Raw genomic sequence first — 18,144 nt, forward strand, 5'->3', positions numbered from 1 at the left:
CCTGTCCTGTTTTCTCATATCAGATGTGCTGCATTGGTGGCACCTGGACGGTCTGCACCCTATATACCACCTGTATCTACGCTTAGGTGAGTGTCTTGTTTTCTGGACTTTATATATATATGGGGGGAGGAGGTGGGAAGGGGGGAGGAGGTGGGAAGGGGGGGGGAGGTGGTGAGGAGGGGGGAAGGGGGGAAGGGGGGGAGGGAGGGGGGGAGGGGGGGAGGGGGGGAGGTGGAGGGGGGAGGGGGGGAGGGGGGGAGGTGGAGGGGGGAGGGGGGGAAGAGGGGGAAGGGGGGGAGGGGGGGAAGAGGGAGGGGGGGAAGGGGGAGAGGGGGAGAGTGGGAGGGGGGGAGGTGGTGGGAAGGGGGGGAGGAAGGGGGAAGGGGGGGGAGGAGGGGGAGGAGGGGGAAAGGGGGGGAGGAGGGGGAAAGGGGGGGAGGAGGGGGAAAGGGGGGGAGGAGGGGAAGGGGGGGGGGGAGGAGGGGAAGGGGGCGGGGAGGTGGTGGGGAGGAGGGGGGAAGGGGGGGAGGTGGTGGGAAGGGGGGGAGGTTGTGGGAAGGGGGGGGAGGTGGTGGGAAGGGGGGAGGTGGTGGGGAGGTGGTGGGAAGGGGGGGGAGGTGGTGGGAAGGGGGGGGGAGGTGGTGGGAAGGGGGGGGGGAGGTGGTGGGAAGGGGGGGGGAGGTGGTGGGAAGGGGGGGGAGGTGGTGCGAAGGGGGGAGGTGGAGGGGAGGTGAAGGGGGTGGGGGATGGAGGGGAGGTGAAGGGGGAGGGTGGAGGGGAGGTGAAGGGGAGGTGGAGGGGAGGTGAAGGGGGGGTGGAGGGGAGGTGAGGGGGGGGGTGGAGGGGAGGTGAAGGGGGGGGTGGAGGGGAGGTGAAGGGGGGGTGGAGGAGAGGTGAAGGGGGGGTGGAGGGGAGGTGAAGGAGGGGGTGGAGGGGAGGTGAAGGGGAGGTGGAGGGGGGTGAAGGGGAGGTGAAGGGGAGGTGAGGAGAGGTGAAGGCCGCTCCCTCACCCGTCCGGCCGCTCACTCACCCGTCCGGCCGCTCACCCGTCCGGCCGCTCACTCACCCGTCCGGCAGCTCCCTCACCCGTCCGGCAGCTCCCTCACCCGTCCGGCAGCTCCCTCAGCCGTCCAGCAGCTCCCACGTGGATCTGAGGTGGGAGGAAGCTTGTTGTGGCCGCTCCCCCGCTGTGTCCCGGGCGCTCGCTCCCCCGCTGACTGTAGCGGCGCCGGGCGGGGGGGAGGGGAGGTGAAGGGGGGTGAGGGGAGGTGAAGGGGGGTGAGGGGTGGGTGAGGGGGGGTGAGGGATGGGTGAAGGGGGGTGAGGGTTGGGTGAAGGGGGGTGAGGGTTGGGTGAAGGGGGGTGAGGGGAGGTGAAGGCCGCTCACTCACCCGTCCGGAAGCTCCCACGTGGATCTGAGGCGGGAGGCAGCTTGTTGTGGCCGCTCCCCCGCTGTGTCCTGGGCACTCGCTCGCTCTCCCGCTGACTGTAGCGGCGCCGGGGGGGGGGGGCTGTGAATCACCTTCACTCTACGCGTTTCTTCCCTTAGGATTTCTTCAGGAGACTCCTGAAGAAATCCTAAACGCGTAGAGTGAAGGTGATTCACAGCCAGCCCGCCAAACCGGAACTCCCGAAGTCTCACTGACGTCACATCCGCCCTGCTGGAACGCACGAGTGAGACGCACACCGAGAAGAGGGAAGGAAAAACTGCACAAAGACACCGAAGGCGAGATCCATTGCGTATCTAAATGCTTTTAAATAGCATACATCATGTGAGTGTATTGTTATATTTTTAACCACTTGAATACAGTTTTTAAACGGATCGCGCTATGTTGGCTTTTCTGTGTTTAACCATTTAAGGAATACATTCCCACACCGAGGTTCCAGCCAGCTTATCATCACTGCAGAATTATACCCAAAGATACCTTTACGTACACAGTATCATCCTCACACTTGTGAGTATAAATAACAGCAGACTCAAAGAAGAATACACACTTATTTGTCACAATACTGCACCATCAGTTTTATTTCTTATATCTCCACATGTTTGCGCTTCCCTTTGATCACCACGGTGCCAGCATGTGATGCATGTAAAAAAAAAAATAGTAACAGTGGTTTAATGAAATCTGGAATGTATGGATCTTATAAGAAATTGGGGTGATTTTAATCAACATCCAGTCACTAACTACTATAAAATGATGAATCAATCCTAATATTAGTATTTGGGATGTACGGCGTTGGAAGGTTTTTTTGCATTGCATTCTGTAATTCTCTTAATGACCGTAGCATGTAGCGACGACGCTGCCAGGATAACACGTTAAGAAATTTGCACGCACGATAATATAAGCAGGAGGTTTATTGACCTGAACCCGTTTTTCCCCCCAGTTATAAGCAAAGAATAATAATTGGCACGAACTGACATAATAACAGGACAGACGTCTTTTGAGGTGAGGTGAGCAGTTCTTCGAGGCAATCATAAACTGTTTGGGTTTTGCGCAAATCATCTTCTCACTTGACATTGCGAATGGTCTTTTATTTAGTTACGAGATTCCACTAACTCACGTAATATCTCACAAACAAGATCTGAGCCCAGGATTCAAACTGCACACATGGATGTCAACACTTCTCAAAAGAGGCAAATCTTTTCAGCCGAGATTGTTGAGTCTACCTGTTCTTAGAAGGTTATAACTGACTGACTGCCTTTGGAAAAACCATTATGTTCATCCCACGATGAAGCTGACGAGAATGCCAAGGGTGGTGACCATTCGAATGTCCATCCAAATGGAAGAGGCTGTGCTGGAGATTTCTGCAACAGATGAATGGAAAATCAAGCATAGGCATATAATTTGTACTATACACTTCATACAGCAACCTTGGCCCCGTGTAGACGCACTTACCAGAACATCTTTCTAGTGTTTCTGTGCGTTCTTCCAACTTACCAATTAGATTGTAAGCTCTTTGGGGCAGGGACTCCTTTTCCTAATGTAACTTTTATGTCTAAAGTGCTTCTTTCCATTATGTGTGTGAAATATGAAATGAAGGGTGTCTCTGGAGAGTGGAAACCATTTTGTTTCACAGGCATCCAACTTGTCTTTTGTATGTCCTTTTTGTCAGTATGCGTGTTATGGTAAGTATGAACTTTGCTCCAGCGGGGGAGGGTGGAGGGGGCTGGGAGGTATATGCACTATGCCTTGTTGCTCAACGCTCAAGTGTTATGGTCAGCTATAGAACCAGTTTAGGTTAGATGAATTGACCTTTGGAGCCAGTCTGTGATAGATAACATGACCTGTAACTTGATTGGTTTAGAAGAGAATTATCCCCTTGTGTATAGGGAATGCTTCTGTGATCTCAATATAATCTACCTAGCAACCAATGGTAGCCTATGTAAGCAATTATGTATAAGAGCTCTGTGAGAATTGCTCTCAGTTAGTCTCCCTGACTTTCCTGGTAGGATCCTCCAGTATAGTGGATCAATAAATGACTCTATATCGAACTTGTGTCGGCTCTTGTCCGTGTGCAAAGAAGCTGGCATTCACGTGTTATTTGCATTATTTGTTATTTATATTATTGTCACGTGTATAACTGCTGTGAAGCGCTATATACATTAATTGTGCTATATAAATAAAGATATACATACATTTACATGCACTTCTATCCTGAAGCACATTACTTTTGTGTCAAATGTTACAGCAAGTGATTTAATGAGGGGTTATTTTAGAGAACGTAGTGAAACACTTGGCATGCAAATGATAATGGTATTGTATGCAAATATACATTTTCTTACCATCATTTTTCTCCCCTTTTATTAATGTTAATTATTTAGGTTTCAACCGGTGTTGCCCTGATCATCGAGGATGAAGTGATATCGGTTCCAGCTGATGATGGAAGGGGTGTACACGTAACTGGTCTGTATAACACTCCCACTTTCACTATTCTAAGTCCTGATGAAGGTGTTCTACAGACGCCAAAACGTTGATGTTTGAGAAAAGTATTTACCAAGATTGTATCAAGACTGGAAGGCCACAGCAATTATTTCGTGGTCCCTGATCTATACCACAGCTCCTTTTAATTCGCAATATGTGAATTACAATGCAAACAATAAAACAATAATAATTATACACGCTTCCTAGATACGGAGTACGTGACTTACCAGTTACTTGCAGTATGTAAATAATATGAATGGGTGTGGAATCGGTGAATATCTGAGCTTCGTAAGTGCCAACGTCTTCCTTTCCCAAATGACTCATATTTAATGAGTATCCGGGCTTCTGGACCTGTATCCGACCTTGGAAACGATCGTTCTTCACATCTAAGTTATTTGGCTTCACAATGGCAATGACTGTTTTATCACTATTCCAGAAGATGCTCATAACTTCTCTGTCTTCTGGGATGGGAACAGGAAAAAGGACGGAACCTCCCACGGTTCCTGTCAATGTAAACTGGGTTTGGGTACCATCAGACGAGCTGATACCTGGAGGCCACAAGAAGAACAGTTAGTTAAAAAAACTTCTTGTCCATTCTTTAACACGGAACATGTGGCTAAATCTGCATTCAGACTCACTCATGACAAGAATATGAAGAACAGACCAGTGAGGTTACTATTCTGTACAGGATAATTCTGTCTATGAAAAATACTCATGTTAATCCACTAAAAGGAATGAGAACCCACAAGAAATCCTTACTCATGAAAAATAATTACTATTCTAAGCACATTTTGGTCTTTTTGTCATAGCTGGGGAAAAAAACACAAAAGTTGCTCTAATAAAATACGCACATTGCAAAATGATTTTTCTGTGTCACATTTAAAATGGTTCTATAGTGGTTCTTTAGAAGGAGCGCTAACGATACTCAAGATTACTTGGCCACAGGTGCATGGCCAGTGATATCCTCACCCAAAAGGGGAATCAGCAAATTCCACATAACCCAAGAGATGATAACGGTCCTAGAGAAGACCAAATCGTTCATCATTTTTAACTGATAAATTGCTTTGTTTTCTATTGAGACCACTGGAGAGCCTTCATCTCTTGCGTTATATGTCTTCATATAGTTACATAGTTACATACCATAGTTATGTAAGTACATAGTTATGTAGTTACATAGTAGATGTATTTGTATTTACAGTATTTTGATCCGGAGGAAGGCAAACAAAAAACCCCAGTGACACATTATCCAATGATATTTCATAAGGGGAAAAATAAATGAATTCCTGACTCCAAATAACGGCAACTAGATTACTCCCTGGATCAGCGTCCTTCCCATGTTTACTTATTTGGTATATCCCTGTATACCTTTCCTTTCTAAAAAGATGTACAATCTTTTTTTTTTTTTTTTGTTTTTTGAATATTTTTTTTTATTCAGGTGTATACATTTACAAGTCATACATATAAGTACATGTATTGGTTTTCCCGCCGCGTTACATACGTATACATACACGTTTATTTGTTCATATCTATACATATATACCTCTATACAATCATGTATCACATAAAATATATAGAGAGAGGCTGCAGATGTTTTGTATCATTTTCTGCTATGGACCCTTACAGTGGAATATTGGTAAGTATCACCTGATTTTTCCTTTTTCCTTTATAACTTGGACTTCTAGAAGCCCTGAGCACTCCGTCAAAACTGGGAGCGCTTAATAAACTAATCGCCAACAGGCGATAACATTATTTGGATCTTCTCTATCTATTTTGTTTACTATGATCAATTTGGTTTCTGTTTTTGGATTATGGATTTTAATAAAGTTGTTTTATTTCTTTCTTTGAGGTGGGGGGTGGGGGGCTCTATTTTTGGGAGTGTTCTTCTACTTCTGGTTTCTCGTGGAATTTAGTCTGGTCCTTTTTTGGGAAGGATATTATGATTAGGTCCCATTTATTTCGGAAGTTAGTCCCTGAAATGTTTTCTCTCTGGTTTTCATTTATTTTGTCTATGGTAATGAGCTTGATTAAAAGGGATTTAATTAGTTCCATATTTGGGGCTTCTGGTTCCAGCCATTTCATCATGATCGCCTTCCTAGCAGTTAGGAGGATCATCTCTGTTGGAAGGAGTGCTTTGTTATTTCTATTTATCCTAATTTGCCATGGTTCCGCATTAACGAATAGCATGGGTAGCGGGTGTTTTTCCCATTCCACCTTTGTCACAGTCTTGATAAATTTTAATATTTGATCCCAAAACATCGAGATTTTCTCGCATTCCCAGAAGCAGTGCTTGAGGTTAGCCCTCTCTTGTCTACATTTGGGGCATTTAGTAGTGTCCACGTCTACATTTTTCACCTGTCTCATAAAAGGGATATATGCTCGATGCATGATTTTGAATTGCATCTCTCTCCAGCTTTCAGAGACTATTATTTTACGAGTTCTAGTATAGCCCACCACCAGGTCTTCCATTGTCTGCACTTCCTTAAAGTCTTGTTGCCAGGCTTTTACATTTTTGCTGTTATTTTTTTCCATTTCCTTGTCTCTGATTAATTTATATATTTCTGCTAAGGAGTGTTTGGGGGTCTTATCCTGCATAAAGTGGCTGTCAAAGACGTTATGTTTCAAAATATGTCTTTTATAGTCGTGGAGGCTTCTGCCATAATTTAACAGTTGGATGTATGAGTGTATTTGATTCTCAGGGAGATCATATTTAGTTGCCACTTCTTGGTAAGACATAAAGTCCTGTTTCTCCTCATTAATAATATGGCCCAGGCATTTAATCCCTTTTTTATCCCATATATAGAAATTTTTGTTGTCTTTCCCTGGGGGGAACCTATGGTTTCCTAGGATAGGTAGAAATCTAGAAGACGAGTGAGATAAGTTGAACTTTTTCCTTGTTGCTCTCCATGTCATAACTGTGTCTCTGATTAGTACATTTGACCTGAGTTCCTGGGGTAATTTGTTCCACTCTATATGGAGGATCTCGGGTAGCGAATATTGGTCAGAGAATTGCTTCTCAATTTCTGGAGAGGAATACAACTCCCTGTCCAATATCCAGTCTCCCACGTGTCTCAGAATACACGCCAAGTTATATTCTCTAATATTTGGGATATTTTTTCCTCCCATTTCCTTTGTCATCTGTAATTTGTTTAGGGCTATTCTTGTTCTCTTCTCATTCCATATAAATGTATTTATCCCCTTGTTTAATTCTTTGACGTCTTTGTGTTTAAGTAAGAGGGGCAGGGTCTGTAGTGGATATAGTAATCTTGCAAAAGATATCATTTTAATAACACATATCCTTCCAAAGAGGGACAGTGGGAAGGCCATCCATGACCTTAGCTCTTCTAAGATCTTTTTAATTACCGGTTTGATGTTGTTTTCATATAGTTTTGTTAGATCTGCTTCTAATTGTATCCCTAAATATTTTATTGGTGCTGTTATCTTAATCGGTATCCTAGCTGCATCTTTGGTTCCCATTGGCTTGTTTATGTATAAAAGTTCAGTTTTGGAGACATTGATTTTGAAGCCCGCAAATGACCCGAAGATTGATAAGGCCTCGAGTATTTTTTCCACCGATTCCTCTGGGTTTGCCAGGAACAGTAGGATGTCATCAGCAAACATTGCTAGTCTCAGGTCTATTTTGCCCATCCTTATGCCCTTGAACTCAGTCATCTGTCTCAAATAGTGTCCCAGGGGTTCTATTGCTAAGTTAAACAACAACGGGGACAGTGGGCATCCTTGTCTCGTCCCTCTGTGGAGCGAGAAGGGTTCTGAAATACATCCTGCCGCTATTATCTTGGCTTTTGGTTTGTTATATAGGGTATTTAAGACCGAGGCGATGTTCCCACTAAAACTAAACTTGTCTAACATAAAATGTACGTGGTCCCAGAGTATGTTGTCAAACGCCTTTTCAGCATCTATAGCGACCACGGACGCGTTTTTTATCTTGTGTTTCTGTGCCCAGAGGATAGCTGAAATGACCTTTCAAATATTTTTTTTGTTTCAATTTTTTAATTTTTTTCCTCCTGGTACACAACATATAATAAACTTTGCTGTACATATATTGGGGGAACATTGATGTTTGTGTGGGGTACAATAGGCGTCAACTGTCTGTTTTCTTAGGTAGATGTGTATCTGAATGCGCTTATGGTTAGTTATTCACACGTTCCCACCTTTTGGGTTCTAGTGGGGAAGCCGCCGCTTCCTCATGTACCTCTGTTAGTGGTAAGATAGGGGGGAGTAAAGAGGAGAAGAAGAAAAAGAGAGAGGGGGGGGGGACAGGGGGGGGGAGGGGTGGGGGAGTGCAGGGTGCCTCCTAGCTTTTTAAGTCTTTCAAATATTTTTAACTCCTGATCTTCCCTTTATAAAGCCCGATTGGTCTGGGTAAATGATAGATGGAAGTATTTTAGCCAGTCTATCTGCTATTATTTTTGTAAAGATCTTAATGTCTTAGTTTATCAAGGAGATTGGCCTATATGACTCTGGCAGAAGAGGGTCTTTCCCGGGCTTGTGAATAATTTTTATGTGGGCCATTTCGCTTGAGGGTAGGGCGCCTTTCCCTTCTAGGAGTATCTGGAACGTGTTTTTCAGTGGAGCGTTTATGGCTTCCTTGAGTATTTTGTAGTACTCTCCTGACAGACCATCTGGTCCAGGGGCCTTGAAAGTCTTTAAATTACCTATAGTATCTGCAAATTCTTTGGGTGTTATAGGGGCGTTAATGTTCGCTAGTTGGTCTGCATTGATTTTCCTGATTTTAAGTTTTTCAAAGAACCTATTTCTATTTGCTATATTGATAGATCCCTTTTCGTATAGTTTTTCATAATATTTTTTAAAGATAAAGCTTATGTTTTCTGGGTCTGTGGTTATTGCTCCCTTTAAATCTTTTATTTTCACAATAGGTTTTATGTTTTTATACCCTCTCATGAGGTTCCCCAAGAGTCTACCTGATTTGTTCCCATGGTTGAAGAATGTGGTCTCTCTGGCTGTGTTTGTCCTGATTTCTTGTTTTTCTAACCAGATATCGCATGCCGCTTTCTTCTGCCAGTAGTGCTCTCTATTACTTTGGGAGTGTAGACGGACGCTCACAGAGGTACACAATTGGAGACTTTTGAAAGGTGAAATTATAACAAGGCTTTATTGTGCCTCCTCCTTAACATCAGGAAACCATCCAAACACGGGGGAAACAAAGCCTCTTCACTTGGGAGTATTTCTAGTGAAATACTATGCAATTCACAACTCCCTTAGATAAGCATGTTTCCCAGCCCCAAACACATAGCATGAAATGAACAGATATAAAAAGTCTTGTAACAAAAGTCTTATCTGTTAGCTGCTGTAGAGTAAGCTTCTCTGCTCTCCTGGAACCGCACCCGTGTGTGCACAGAAAATGTCAGCATCCAGGTTTAGAAGTCATATTTGTCAGCTCCAGAGATCTGTGTTCTCTTGGTCAGGCTCTCCTGGGAGACTCAAGAACCTCTGCTCTGTCTCCAAAGTTCAGCTCACACGTGAGCTAAGGAGTCACTTCCTGTCTCAAAGGCAGGCTTTTTCTACCACCTGTAATCAGGCAGGTGGTGTTAGTTAATTTGCTACCAGCAGTTAACCACCACACTGCTGGATTAGAGGCACATTTGTGAACAGGGATAAGTCCCCTGTTACAGGGAATCTTTAATCTTAAGCGTTTTATAAGCTTGCCCTAACTCCTTGCTTGCCAGATTAAAGCCTTTGTTGGCTTCCCTCTTGAACCTGCTGACGTATGAGATAATTTGGCCCCTCATGACTGCTTTTGAGGTTTCCCAAAACAGTATTGGATCGGTCTTGTGGGCTTCATTATCAATTTCAAACTCTCTCCACTTATTTCGTAGGAATTCTCTGAATTTTTCACTTTTTGCTAAATAGTTTGGGAATCTCCAAATGTTTGGGCTTCTCATATCTATATTCATTTCAATTTCTATAAATATGGGAGCATGATCCGAGATTACTATTTCTCCAATATCCACTTTTGATATCTTGTTTATTAACCCTTCGCTAGTTAGAAAACTATCAATTCTTGAAAAGGTCGCGTGGACACTAGAATAGAAGGAGTATTCTTTTTCTGTAGGGTTAAAGGTCCTCCACGCATCAACAAGGCCTAGGGCGTTTTTTATTTGTGACATGTTTTTTGTTTGTATATTTGAGGGTGGAGCTCCCTTGTTATAGCCAGATTTGTCCATAAATATATCTTGGACCGCGTTCCAGTCACCTCCCTGTATTAAATTGGTACATTTATATTTAAGGATTCTTTGTGTCAGGTCTCGGAAAAATATTGGATTATGGTCGTTGGGGCCGTAGATATTACCTAGGACATACTCTCTCTCGGGCGTTTACATTTTTGCTGTTATCAGCCTGCCTGCTGCGTCTGTCTCTGTCGAAATGATCTCTACTGGAATATTTTTTTTTAATTAGAATGGCGACTCCTGCTTTCTTATGAATCGCCGGGGAAAATACACACTGTCCCACCCAGTCCCTTTGTAGTTTTGTAGATTCCTTGATGTCTAAGTGCGTTTCTTGCAAAAATGCAATATCCATTCTACTTTTTTTCCAAATAGTTTAACACTTTTTTACGCTTGATGGGGTTGTTTAGTCCCTTAACATTCCAGGAAGCTATTTTTACTGGCATTTATGTATTGATTCTTTTATTATCTCAAGTGTTACCTTTTTATTCCATCTGTTGACTTCACCCCATTTATTTTTATTCCTAATTTTCGGTTTTAAGTTTTCCCTGTTATTTTTGGGTACTGTAGAATTCCCCATCATAGAAGAGAGATCCTTAACTTGGAACTTACTGTAACATTAACATTTCTGAACTTTGTCAACTTTATCATGTATTGTACTTCACTTTTATACAGAGAGGGTGGCCACATTCCTTCTGCTTGTGTGGCCTCTTATTCTTATTCGTGCTACCGTGCTCCTTAGGAGGCTTAATTACCTTTAATACTAACGTGCTAGACAAAAGGGTTGTATTTTTTTTTTTTTGACCCATTTTGAAGTGTTAGAGTTTGCTTGGGGTTTCTTCGTGGGAGGGGGGGGTGGGATGGGAGGAAAAAGTAGGGGCGGGGGGCGAGAGTGGGGGGGGGGGCAGGGGGAGAAGAAGGGGGGGTGAGGGAAAGGAGCGAGGGGGGGGGGAGTAGGTGTATCACTAATAACCTTTTCGATTTGCTCCTTTTGCATTTTGAGTGGGGGGGGAGGGGTGGGGTGGGTGGGGGGAGGAGGTAATAGGGTAGGGGGGGAGGAGGGAATGGGGTAGGTGGGGGGGGAGGAGGGAAGGGGTGGGTGGGGGGGAGGATGGGTTGACACAGGTAAAGGTTTCCTTTAGCTCCCTTAGCATCTTATGCATTTAACCTTATATCTATAACAGTAACTTTGGTATTTTTTTTCTTTTGCTCCCTTTGCACCTTGGGGGGGGGGGAGAGAGTGAAAGGGGGGGAGTGAAAGGGGGGGGGGTGAGTGGATGGGGGGTGGTATGGGTGTATGGGGTGGGGTCCTGAGTGTATGGGGAGTGTGTGAGAGTGGGTGGGAGGTGAGTGTGAGTGGATGGGTGGGGGGGGGGATGTATGTGTGCGTGGATGGGTGGGGGGGGGGTGTATGTGTGAGTGGATGGGTGGGGGGGGTGTGTATGTGTGCGTGGATGGGTGGGGGGGGATGGATGGTGAGAGGGAGTTGGTGGGAGGGTAGATCGGGGATTATGTATGCCAGGGGGGATTATGTAAGGCCGGGAGGTGTACTGTCTCGGAGGGTGAAAGTGTGCAAACTGGGGGGGGATGTTTCTCCCCTGCCCTGCATGGGCTGGTATGTGCAGCAGCCTATCTCCCCCTCCCCTCCCCCCACCGGCCCGAGTCCGCCTCCATCATAGCGGGGCCTCAGCGGCAGTCCCGGCAAGGGGACGTCTCGGCGGCAGGCCCACTAGGGCACCAGGGCAGAATCAGGAGGGCCGGGGACGGTCCTGGGGGGCCACGAAGGCCAACCGGAGGACCCCACAGACCGCTGCACCCCTCCGACCCCACCAAATACCTGACACTTTGGGCTCTCTCGTCCGCAGGGGGAAGGAGGAGGCGGGGCCCACAACGAGGCATCCCGATCCCCCGGTGTCCCAGATCTCTGGATCACCGGGCAAAAAAGTGAGTGGTGGTGGCGGGGGGAGGAGCAAGTTTCCCTCGCGGTCCTCACACTGCTCAGGCAACCTGCCGGGGACAGGGCGTGTCTTCGCCGGAGGATCGCCAGTCACCGGGGCCGGGGAGTATCCCGGGTTGGAAGAGGGCAGCCTTCTCCTCAGGGCCAGGGTTCTCATCACTCATCCAGGCGAGGTCTCACTCCAGTGGCTCTTCGGGCACCTAGATGGATGTGCACGCTACCGGTTGGGGAGGGGAGGCGGGGTGGAGGGAGGGGGAGGACAGGAGCAAGGAGATGGTAGAATTGAGTCTCATCTGCCGCTGCCCCGTTGGTCGTTCTGATCTTCAGCTGGGACCCCCACAAACAGCTCGGCCTTCTGGTGGGAAGTGAAGAATTTTACACCCTCTTCAGTGAAGATCTTTAGCGTGGCCGGGTAAGTGAGGGCGAATTTTCTTTTTTTGATTGTATAGGGTGGTGCATACTTTCCCGAACTCTCTTCTTTTCTGGGAGACTAGCATAGAAAAGTCCTGGAATATCATCAGCCGGTTCCCTTCGTAGTCTAGTTGTTGTAGGTCCTTGAAGGCTCTGATGACATTTACTTTGTCATTATAATGTAGGAACTTAGCAATTATGGGTCTTGGTCTGGAGTTTTGGCTCTCCCTTATTTGGCCCATTCTGTGTACTCTCTCGACTTTTAGGCCGTAGTCTTTGCTTGTGATCTTGAGCTTGTCCGGCAGCCATTTTTCACAGAAGTGGAGGAGATCACTTTGAATAATTCAGGAACTCCGATGATCCGTAGATTATTTCTTCTGGAGCGATTTTCGAGATCGTCCATTTTTTCCTCAAGTATTTTGGTTTTTTTTCTGCAGTTCTTCCAGGTTTTTTGTTAAAGAGCCGAGCGTCTCTTCCGTAGCGCTCACTCTGTTCTCTGCCTCCTCCACTCTGCCTGCGTGTATTGCGAGATCACTTCTAAGATCTTTAATGCCTTGCCTAATCTCTGCTGAGTTTGCCTCCAATTTAGGTAAGAGTTCTTTCACAACAGTTTTAGCTATTGTGTTGTAATCTATATTTAAAGATTGAGTCCGGGTGTTTGGGGCGTCACAGTCTTTCTCACTTAGATCAGGTCCCTGACCCTCGTTGCTGTCGGCCATTTTCTGATTCTCTTTCTTCTTGTCCCTCTTGTCTGTCTTTTGGGCTTTTGAAGTCATCTCTTTCGATTTGGATAAATATTTCTCCATATATTGTAGTCCAGTTATACCTCTTCTCTGGTGGTAATTTGCTGTAGGTAAATTTCCGTTTTTTCTAGCAGTTACTTTGCACTTCTCCTCAGGAGCCAACGGAGCTAATTAGGATCGTGCCTCACTGCTCTGGCGCCATACCGGAAGTCACAATCTTTTTTTTTTTTAAAGATATTTATTGTAACTGCCATCAGTCTCCATTGATGAATGAATACCACATTGTAACTGTTCTTACTGTAAAGAACCCTTTCCTTTGTTGCTGGTGAAATCTCCTTTCCTTCAACCTTAACAGATGACCCTGCGTGATTTGTACTGCCCTTGGGATGAATAGTTATTTTGAAAATTCCTTGTATTGACGCCGGATATATTTGTATGTAGTTATCATATCCCCTCTTAGACGCTCTTGTCTAATGTAAACAAATCTAGTTTATTTTTTATTAACGTGGTGGCTTTTCTCTGCACTTTTTTTAGTTCTATAATGTCTTTTTTTATGGAGTGGTGCCCAAAACTGTACTCCATATTCAAGGTGTGGTCTTACTAATGCTTTGTACAGTGGCATAATTATGCTTACTAACCTTTTATCCATACCCCTGTTTAATGCAAGATAAGATCTTATTTGCCTTTGCAGCTACTGCCTGATATTGGGCACTATTGCTAAACTTGTTGATTACAAGCACTCCTAAATCCTTTTCCATCAAGGATTGACCTTATTATGCCCAATTTAATTTGCACTGTAAGTTGGCTGTTTATTCTTGTTTCCCAAATGCATAACCTTACATTTATCTGTATTAAATTTCATCTACCATTTACCTGCCCATGTTTCCAGTCTATCCAGTACTTCTAGAGAGAAATATCATCCTGCTCTGATTGTATTAACTTACACAATTTAGTGTCATTAGCAAAAATAGAGACTTTGCTCTCTTTGCCAAGTTAAAAAGAAGGGGTCGCCATACCGATCCTTGAGATACTCCACTCACAACTTTATCAAAATATGAAAAGTTTCCATTGATGACAACTCTTTGTTGTCTATCCTTCAACTAGTTTTCAATCCAGGTGCAATTTTTTTTTTACTGAGACCAATTTGCTTTATTTTGTACACTAACCTATTGTGTGGCACTGTATCAAAATCCTGTGCAAAATCTAAGTCGAACACATTAACTGCAATACCATGGTCTAAATGCCTACTTAGCTCCTCAAATAAACTAATACGGTTAGTTTGGTACAACCTATCCTTCATAAATCCATGCTATTACTAAGAATTTTGTTTTTCATTAGGTATTCCTGATTATTATCCTGTTCTAAACCTTCAAGTAGCTTACCCATTATTCATGTCAGGCTTACAGGTCTGTAGTTCCCTGGTAGTGATCTAGCTCCCTTTTTAAATATAGGCACCACGTCTGCTTTACGCCAATCTTGTGGTACTGAACCTGTGGAAATGGAGTCCATAAATATTAAATGTAATGGTTTGGCTATTACTGAACTTATCTCCTCAAGAACTCTTGGATGTATGCCATCGGGGCCAGAGGTCTTATTTACTTTAATGTTATCATGCCACCTATGCACTTCTTCTTCAGTTAACTAATTGCTAGTTAATATAGAGGTTGTGGCTTCCTTCTACTATTGAAATTGATTCTTCCCTGGTAAACACAGAGGCAAGAAATGCTTTTTCCTTATCTACAATAATTTGCCTGCCCATCTCGCACTGAAAGGGTCCTATATTTTCTTTTCTCATTTTTTTGTTATTAAGGTACTTAAAGAACTTTTTAGGGTTGATCTTACTTTTATTGCAATCCTTTTTTCATTCTCCATTTTTGCTAATTTGATTGCCTTTTTTGCAATTTTTGTTACATTCCATATAATTCTGATACGATGCCTCCGTCCCTTCTGACTTTAAAAATCTAAATGCCTGCCTCTTCCTTTCCATTTCCTCCCCTAATCGGTTTATTTAGCCACGTTGGTTTAGATGTGTTTCTTTTATATTTATTACCCAATGATATATACTGATAAGTGTGATTTTCTAACAATGTTTTAAAGGCTGCCCATTTTTCTTCCACATTTTCTCCTGCAAAAATATAATCCCAATTTATTCCATGTAGATTATTCCTCGGTTGATTAAAATCTGCCTTTCTAAAATCTAAAGTCTTTGTTGAACTTGTATAATATGTTTTTTTGATCATTTAACATCATGCTATGATCACTGTTACCCAAATGTTCTCGGACTTGAATATTTGTTATTACTTCTACATTGTTTGTTACCAAATCTAGGATTGCCCCTCCCATGGTTGGTTTCTCAATAATTTGGGTCATATAATTGTCTTTAAGCACCCCCAAAAACCTGTTTCCTTTAGTTGTAATGCTAATCTCATTGCTCCAGTTAGTTTTGATACCTTCCCCATTTACAAAAGTATTTTGACTTCCTTAATCTCAGTTATTTGGTGGATTATAGCATATCAAACATTTTCCTTAGCCCAGAAGATCCCTCTTTGTTGAGGTACAATCCGTCCCTATTATAAAGATAGCACCTCTCAGAGAAGGATTCCCAGTTCTCTAAAAATCCCAAACCCTCCTTCCTACAAGCATTAACCTCCCTAAACTCTAACTGCCTCCTTGGGAAGCGCATGGCACCCAGGGCCAGCCGTAGGGTAAGGCGAGCAAAGCAGTTCCCTTGGGCCCCACACCTTCTGGGGACCCTGCGCTCCCAACTTCCGCCTGACCAGAGGAAGGAGCTGGAGGAGGGAGCCCGGGGCTCTCGGAGAGGTAAGGAAGACAGAGGTGTGTGTTGTGAGGGGGGGAGGGGGCGCGGCGGTCTTTCCTCCTCCGGAGAGGCCCTCCTCCTGCAGCCTTATAGCAACCTGACATACAATGATGCTCCTTTGCCATGACGACACAACGTCACATGAAGCCTTGATGTCACTCGCCACAGGAGGATGTCCACTCTTCAAAAAATCACCCGTGCTGGCTTGGTAAGTACCCATACTTATTTCTACAGGACGTGCGCCACTGCCAGCGTGTCACCTTGGACCCCGCAAAGGCTAAGACAGGCCCTGATATTGGCACTGGTAGTATTTCTGAAAACAACAGAAGTACAGTCCCGAAACGTTGCCCCCCTTTCGCTTCATCACATTTACTCTGTCTTTGGCCGTTAGGCAGTTTATTCTCACTACCTTATTTCCCCTTGTGTTTCCCCTTGTTTTTTTTCCCTTCCCTCCCATCACGCCACTTTTTGGCTTGTGTATACATAGATTTTCCCTAGGATAGTGATGGCATCGTTTCTATTGTACATCCTATATGGTGTATTTCATTACAATACAATTTATATATTTTGGCATATTTCAGTGTTTTTTGTTTTATTCACATTGAGTGCTGGGGACTTTACTTCTGTTGCTTTATAGTTTTGGGAGGGTTAAGGCTCCCTCCTGCTGTTCCCATGCACCAGATATTATATACTTTAATCTTTACTTGGGAGTGCTGTCTAACACAGTACTTTTTGTATTTCTGAAAACACTACAGTTCCTTGGTGGTCCTTGCCTTAAACTTTCGGCCTAGATCCCTAAAATAATTTTTCGGACTCTTCATCTTTCTCTAACTTGGTCATTGGAGCCAACGTGTACCGAGACCGCCAGTTCAGTCCCATCCCCTCCCAACAATCTGTCTACTCGATCCGCAATGTGCCGAACTCCCAGGAGACAACAAACTTAGGTTCATGCGGCCACGCTAACAGATTGCCCTCTCTACCCACCTAATAATAAAGTCCCCTACCACCACAGCCTTTGTTAGTCCGAGTATCCTGAGTCCCCATTCTAACTGTTACCCAGCTACCTACCCCTTACTAGTAGAGACGGGCAAAACTGTCAAAATCAGTTTCCTGGAATTTCACGGGCTTTCCATTCCGCGGTGTAAAATCCGTCGATGGATTGTTCCAGTTTCAATCCGTTCGGATCAAAAAACGCCATTCGACACAATCCGTGGATGAATCCGTGGATTCAGCAATCTGGATTAAGAAATTCGCCGATTGGATCGTGTAATGTAAAAAAAATAAAAAAATCCAGGAAAAGGTGAATTGTCTTTTTTTAGAGTGATCTGCGGAATTCTGCGGACTAAAGGAACCGGCCAATCCACAGCAGATCCAAACCCGCCCCAAAAATTCACCCATGTCTACTTCCTAGTCAGTGGCGTAGCTGGACATGCGCGGGCCCCCGGGCAAAATGTTGCCGGCCGCTCGTGCGCATGCGAGGTTGGCGTTTGCAGTTTAAGTGACCGGCAAACACCGATCGCGCAAGAGCAGCTGACAAGTGCCGCTCGCGCACGTGGCGAGCAGATCAAGAATCGCGCATTGCGCAGTCGCGACATATATGGTCACCCTAGAGAGCAGGCCTCCCCAAGAGAGCGAGCTATCGCTACGCCACTGTTGCTAGTCACAAATCCACCCTCTGCACCACTAGTCCCAGCCAGAGCCCTCAATGCTGCAAGTTGTTTCTTCAGATCAGCAATCTGAGACTCCAAAGGGACCACCCCCGCTCACACTTCTCACAGCGGTACGCTCCCGGGAACAGCTGCTCCAAGTGCACATACGTGTGGCAAGATGTGCATGGAGTCATTCTCCTGCTCATCGTTGCCCTATGGACTATGAAGTGCTAACAATTTACTGTGCTTCTATATACCGTGCTTCGACTCCCTGTTATAAACCCAACACTTAACACAAACTGCACTTGAACCACCCTGCAACGCACTCACACAGCCCAGCCCTCGCAGGCTCAATGATTCGTTGCAAGCCTCTGTTTAGAGACAGACACGCACAGGTGTGTTAGGTAAGCAATTAACTAAACCACAGCAATCTCTCAACC

General features: G+C 44.8%; 1 protein-coding gene across 2 annotated transcripts in view; it reads right to left on the reverse strand.

Moving 5' to 3' along the window:
• Positions 1 to 2,327: 2,327 nt before the first annotated feature.
• The window catches only part of LOC142498998 (SLAM family member 9-like), a 62,952-nt gene continuing 47,135 nt past the window's right edge, over positions 2,328 to 18,144 (reverse strand). The window contains exons 2-3 of one of the 2 annotated variants that reach the window (XM_075607731.1): positions 4,151 to 4,471; positions 2,328 to 2,806 (exon numbers count right to left, since the gene is read on the reverse strand). In XM_075607731.1, coding sequence (XP_075463846.1) covers positions 2,721 to 2,806; positions 4,151 to 4,471 — 407 coding nt within the window. In that variant the 3' untranslated portion in view covers positions 2,328 to 2,720. The remainder of the gene's footprint in view (positions 2,807 to 4,150; positions 4,472 to 18,144) is intronic. The other variant, XM_075607732.1, reaches the window with a different exon arrangement.

The sequence above is a fragment of the Ascaphus truei genome, chromosome 7 (assembly GCF_040206685.1).
Source record: "Ascaphus truei isolate aAscTru1 chromosome 7, aAscTru1.hap1, whole genome shotgun sequence".
Taxonomy (NCBI): Eukaryota; Metazoa; Chordata; class Amphibia; order Anura; family Ascaphidae; genus Ascaphus; species Ascaphus truei.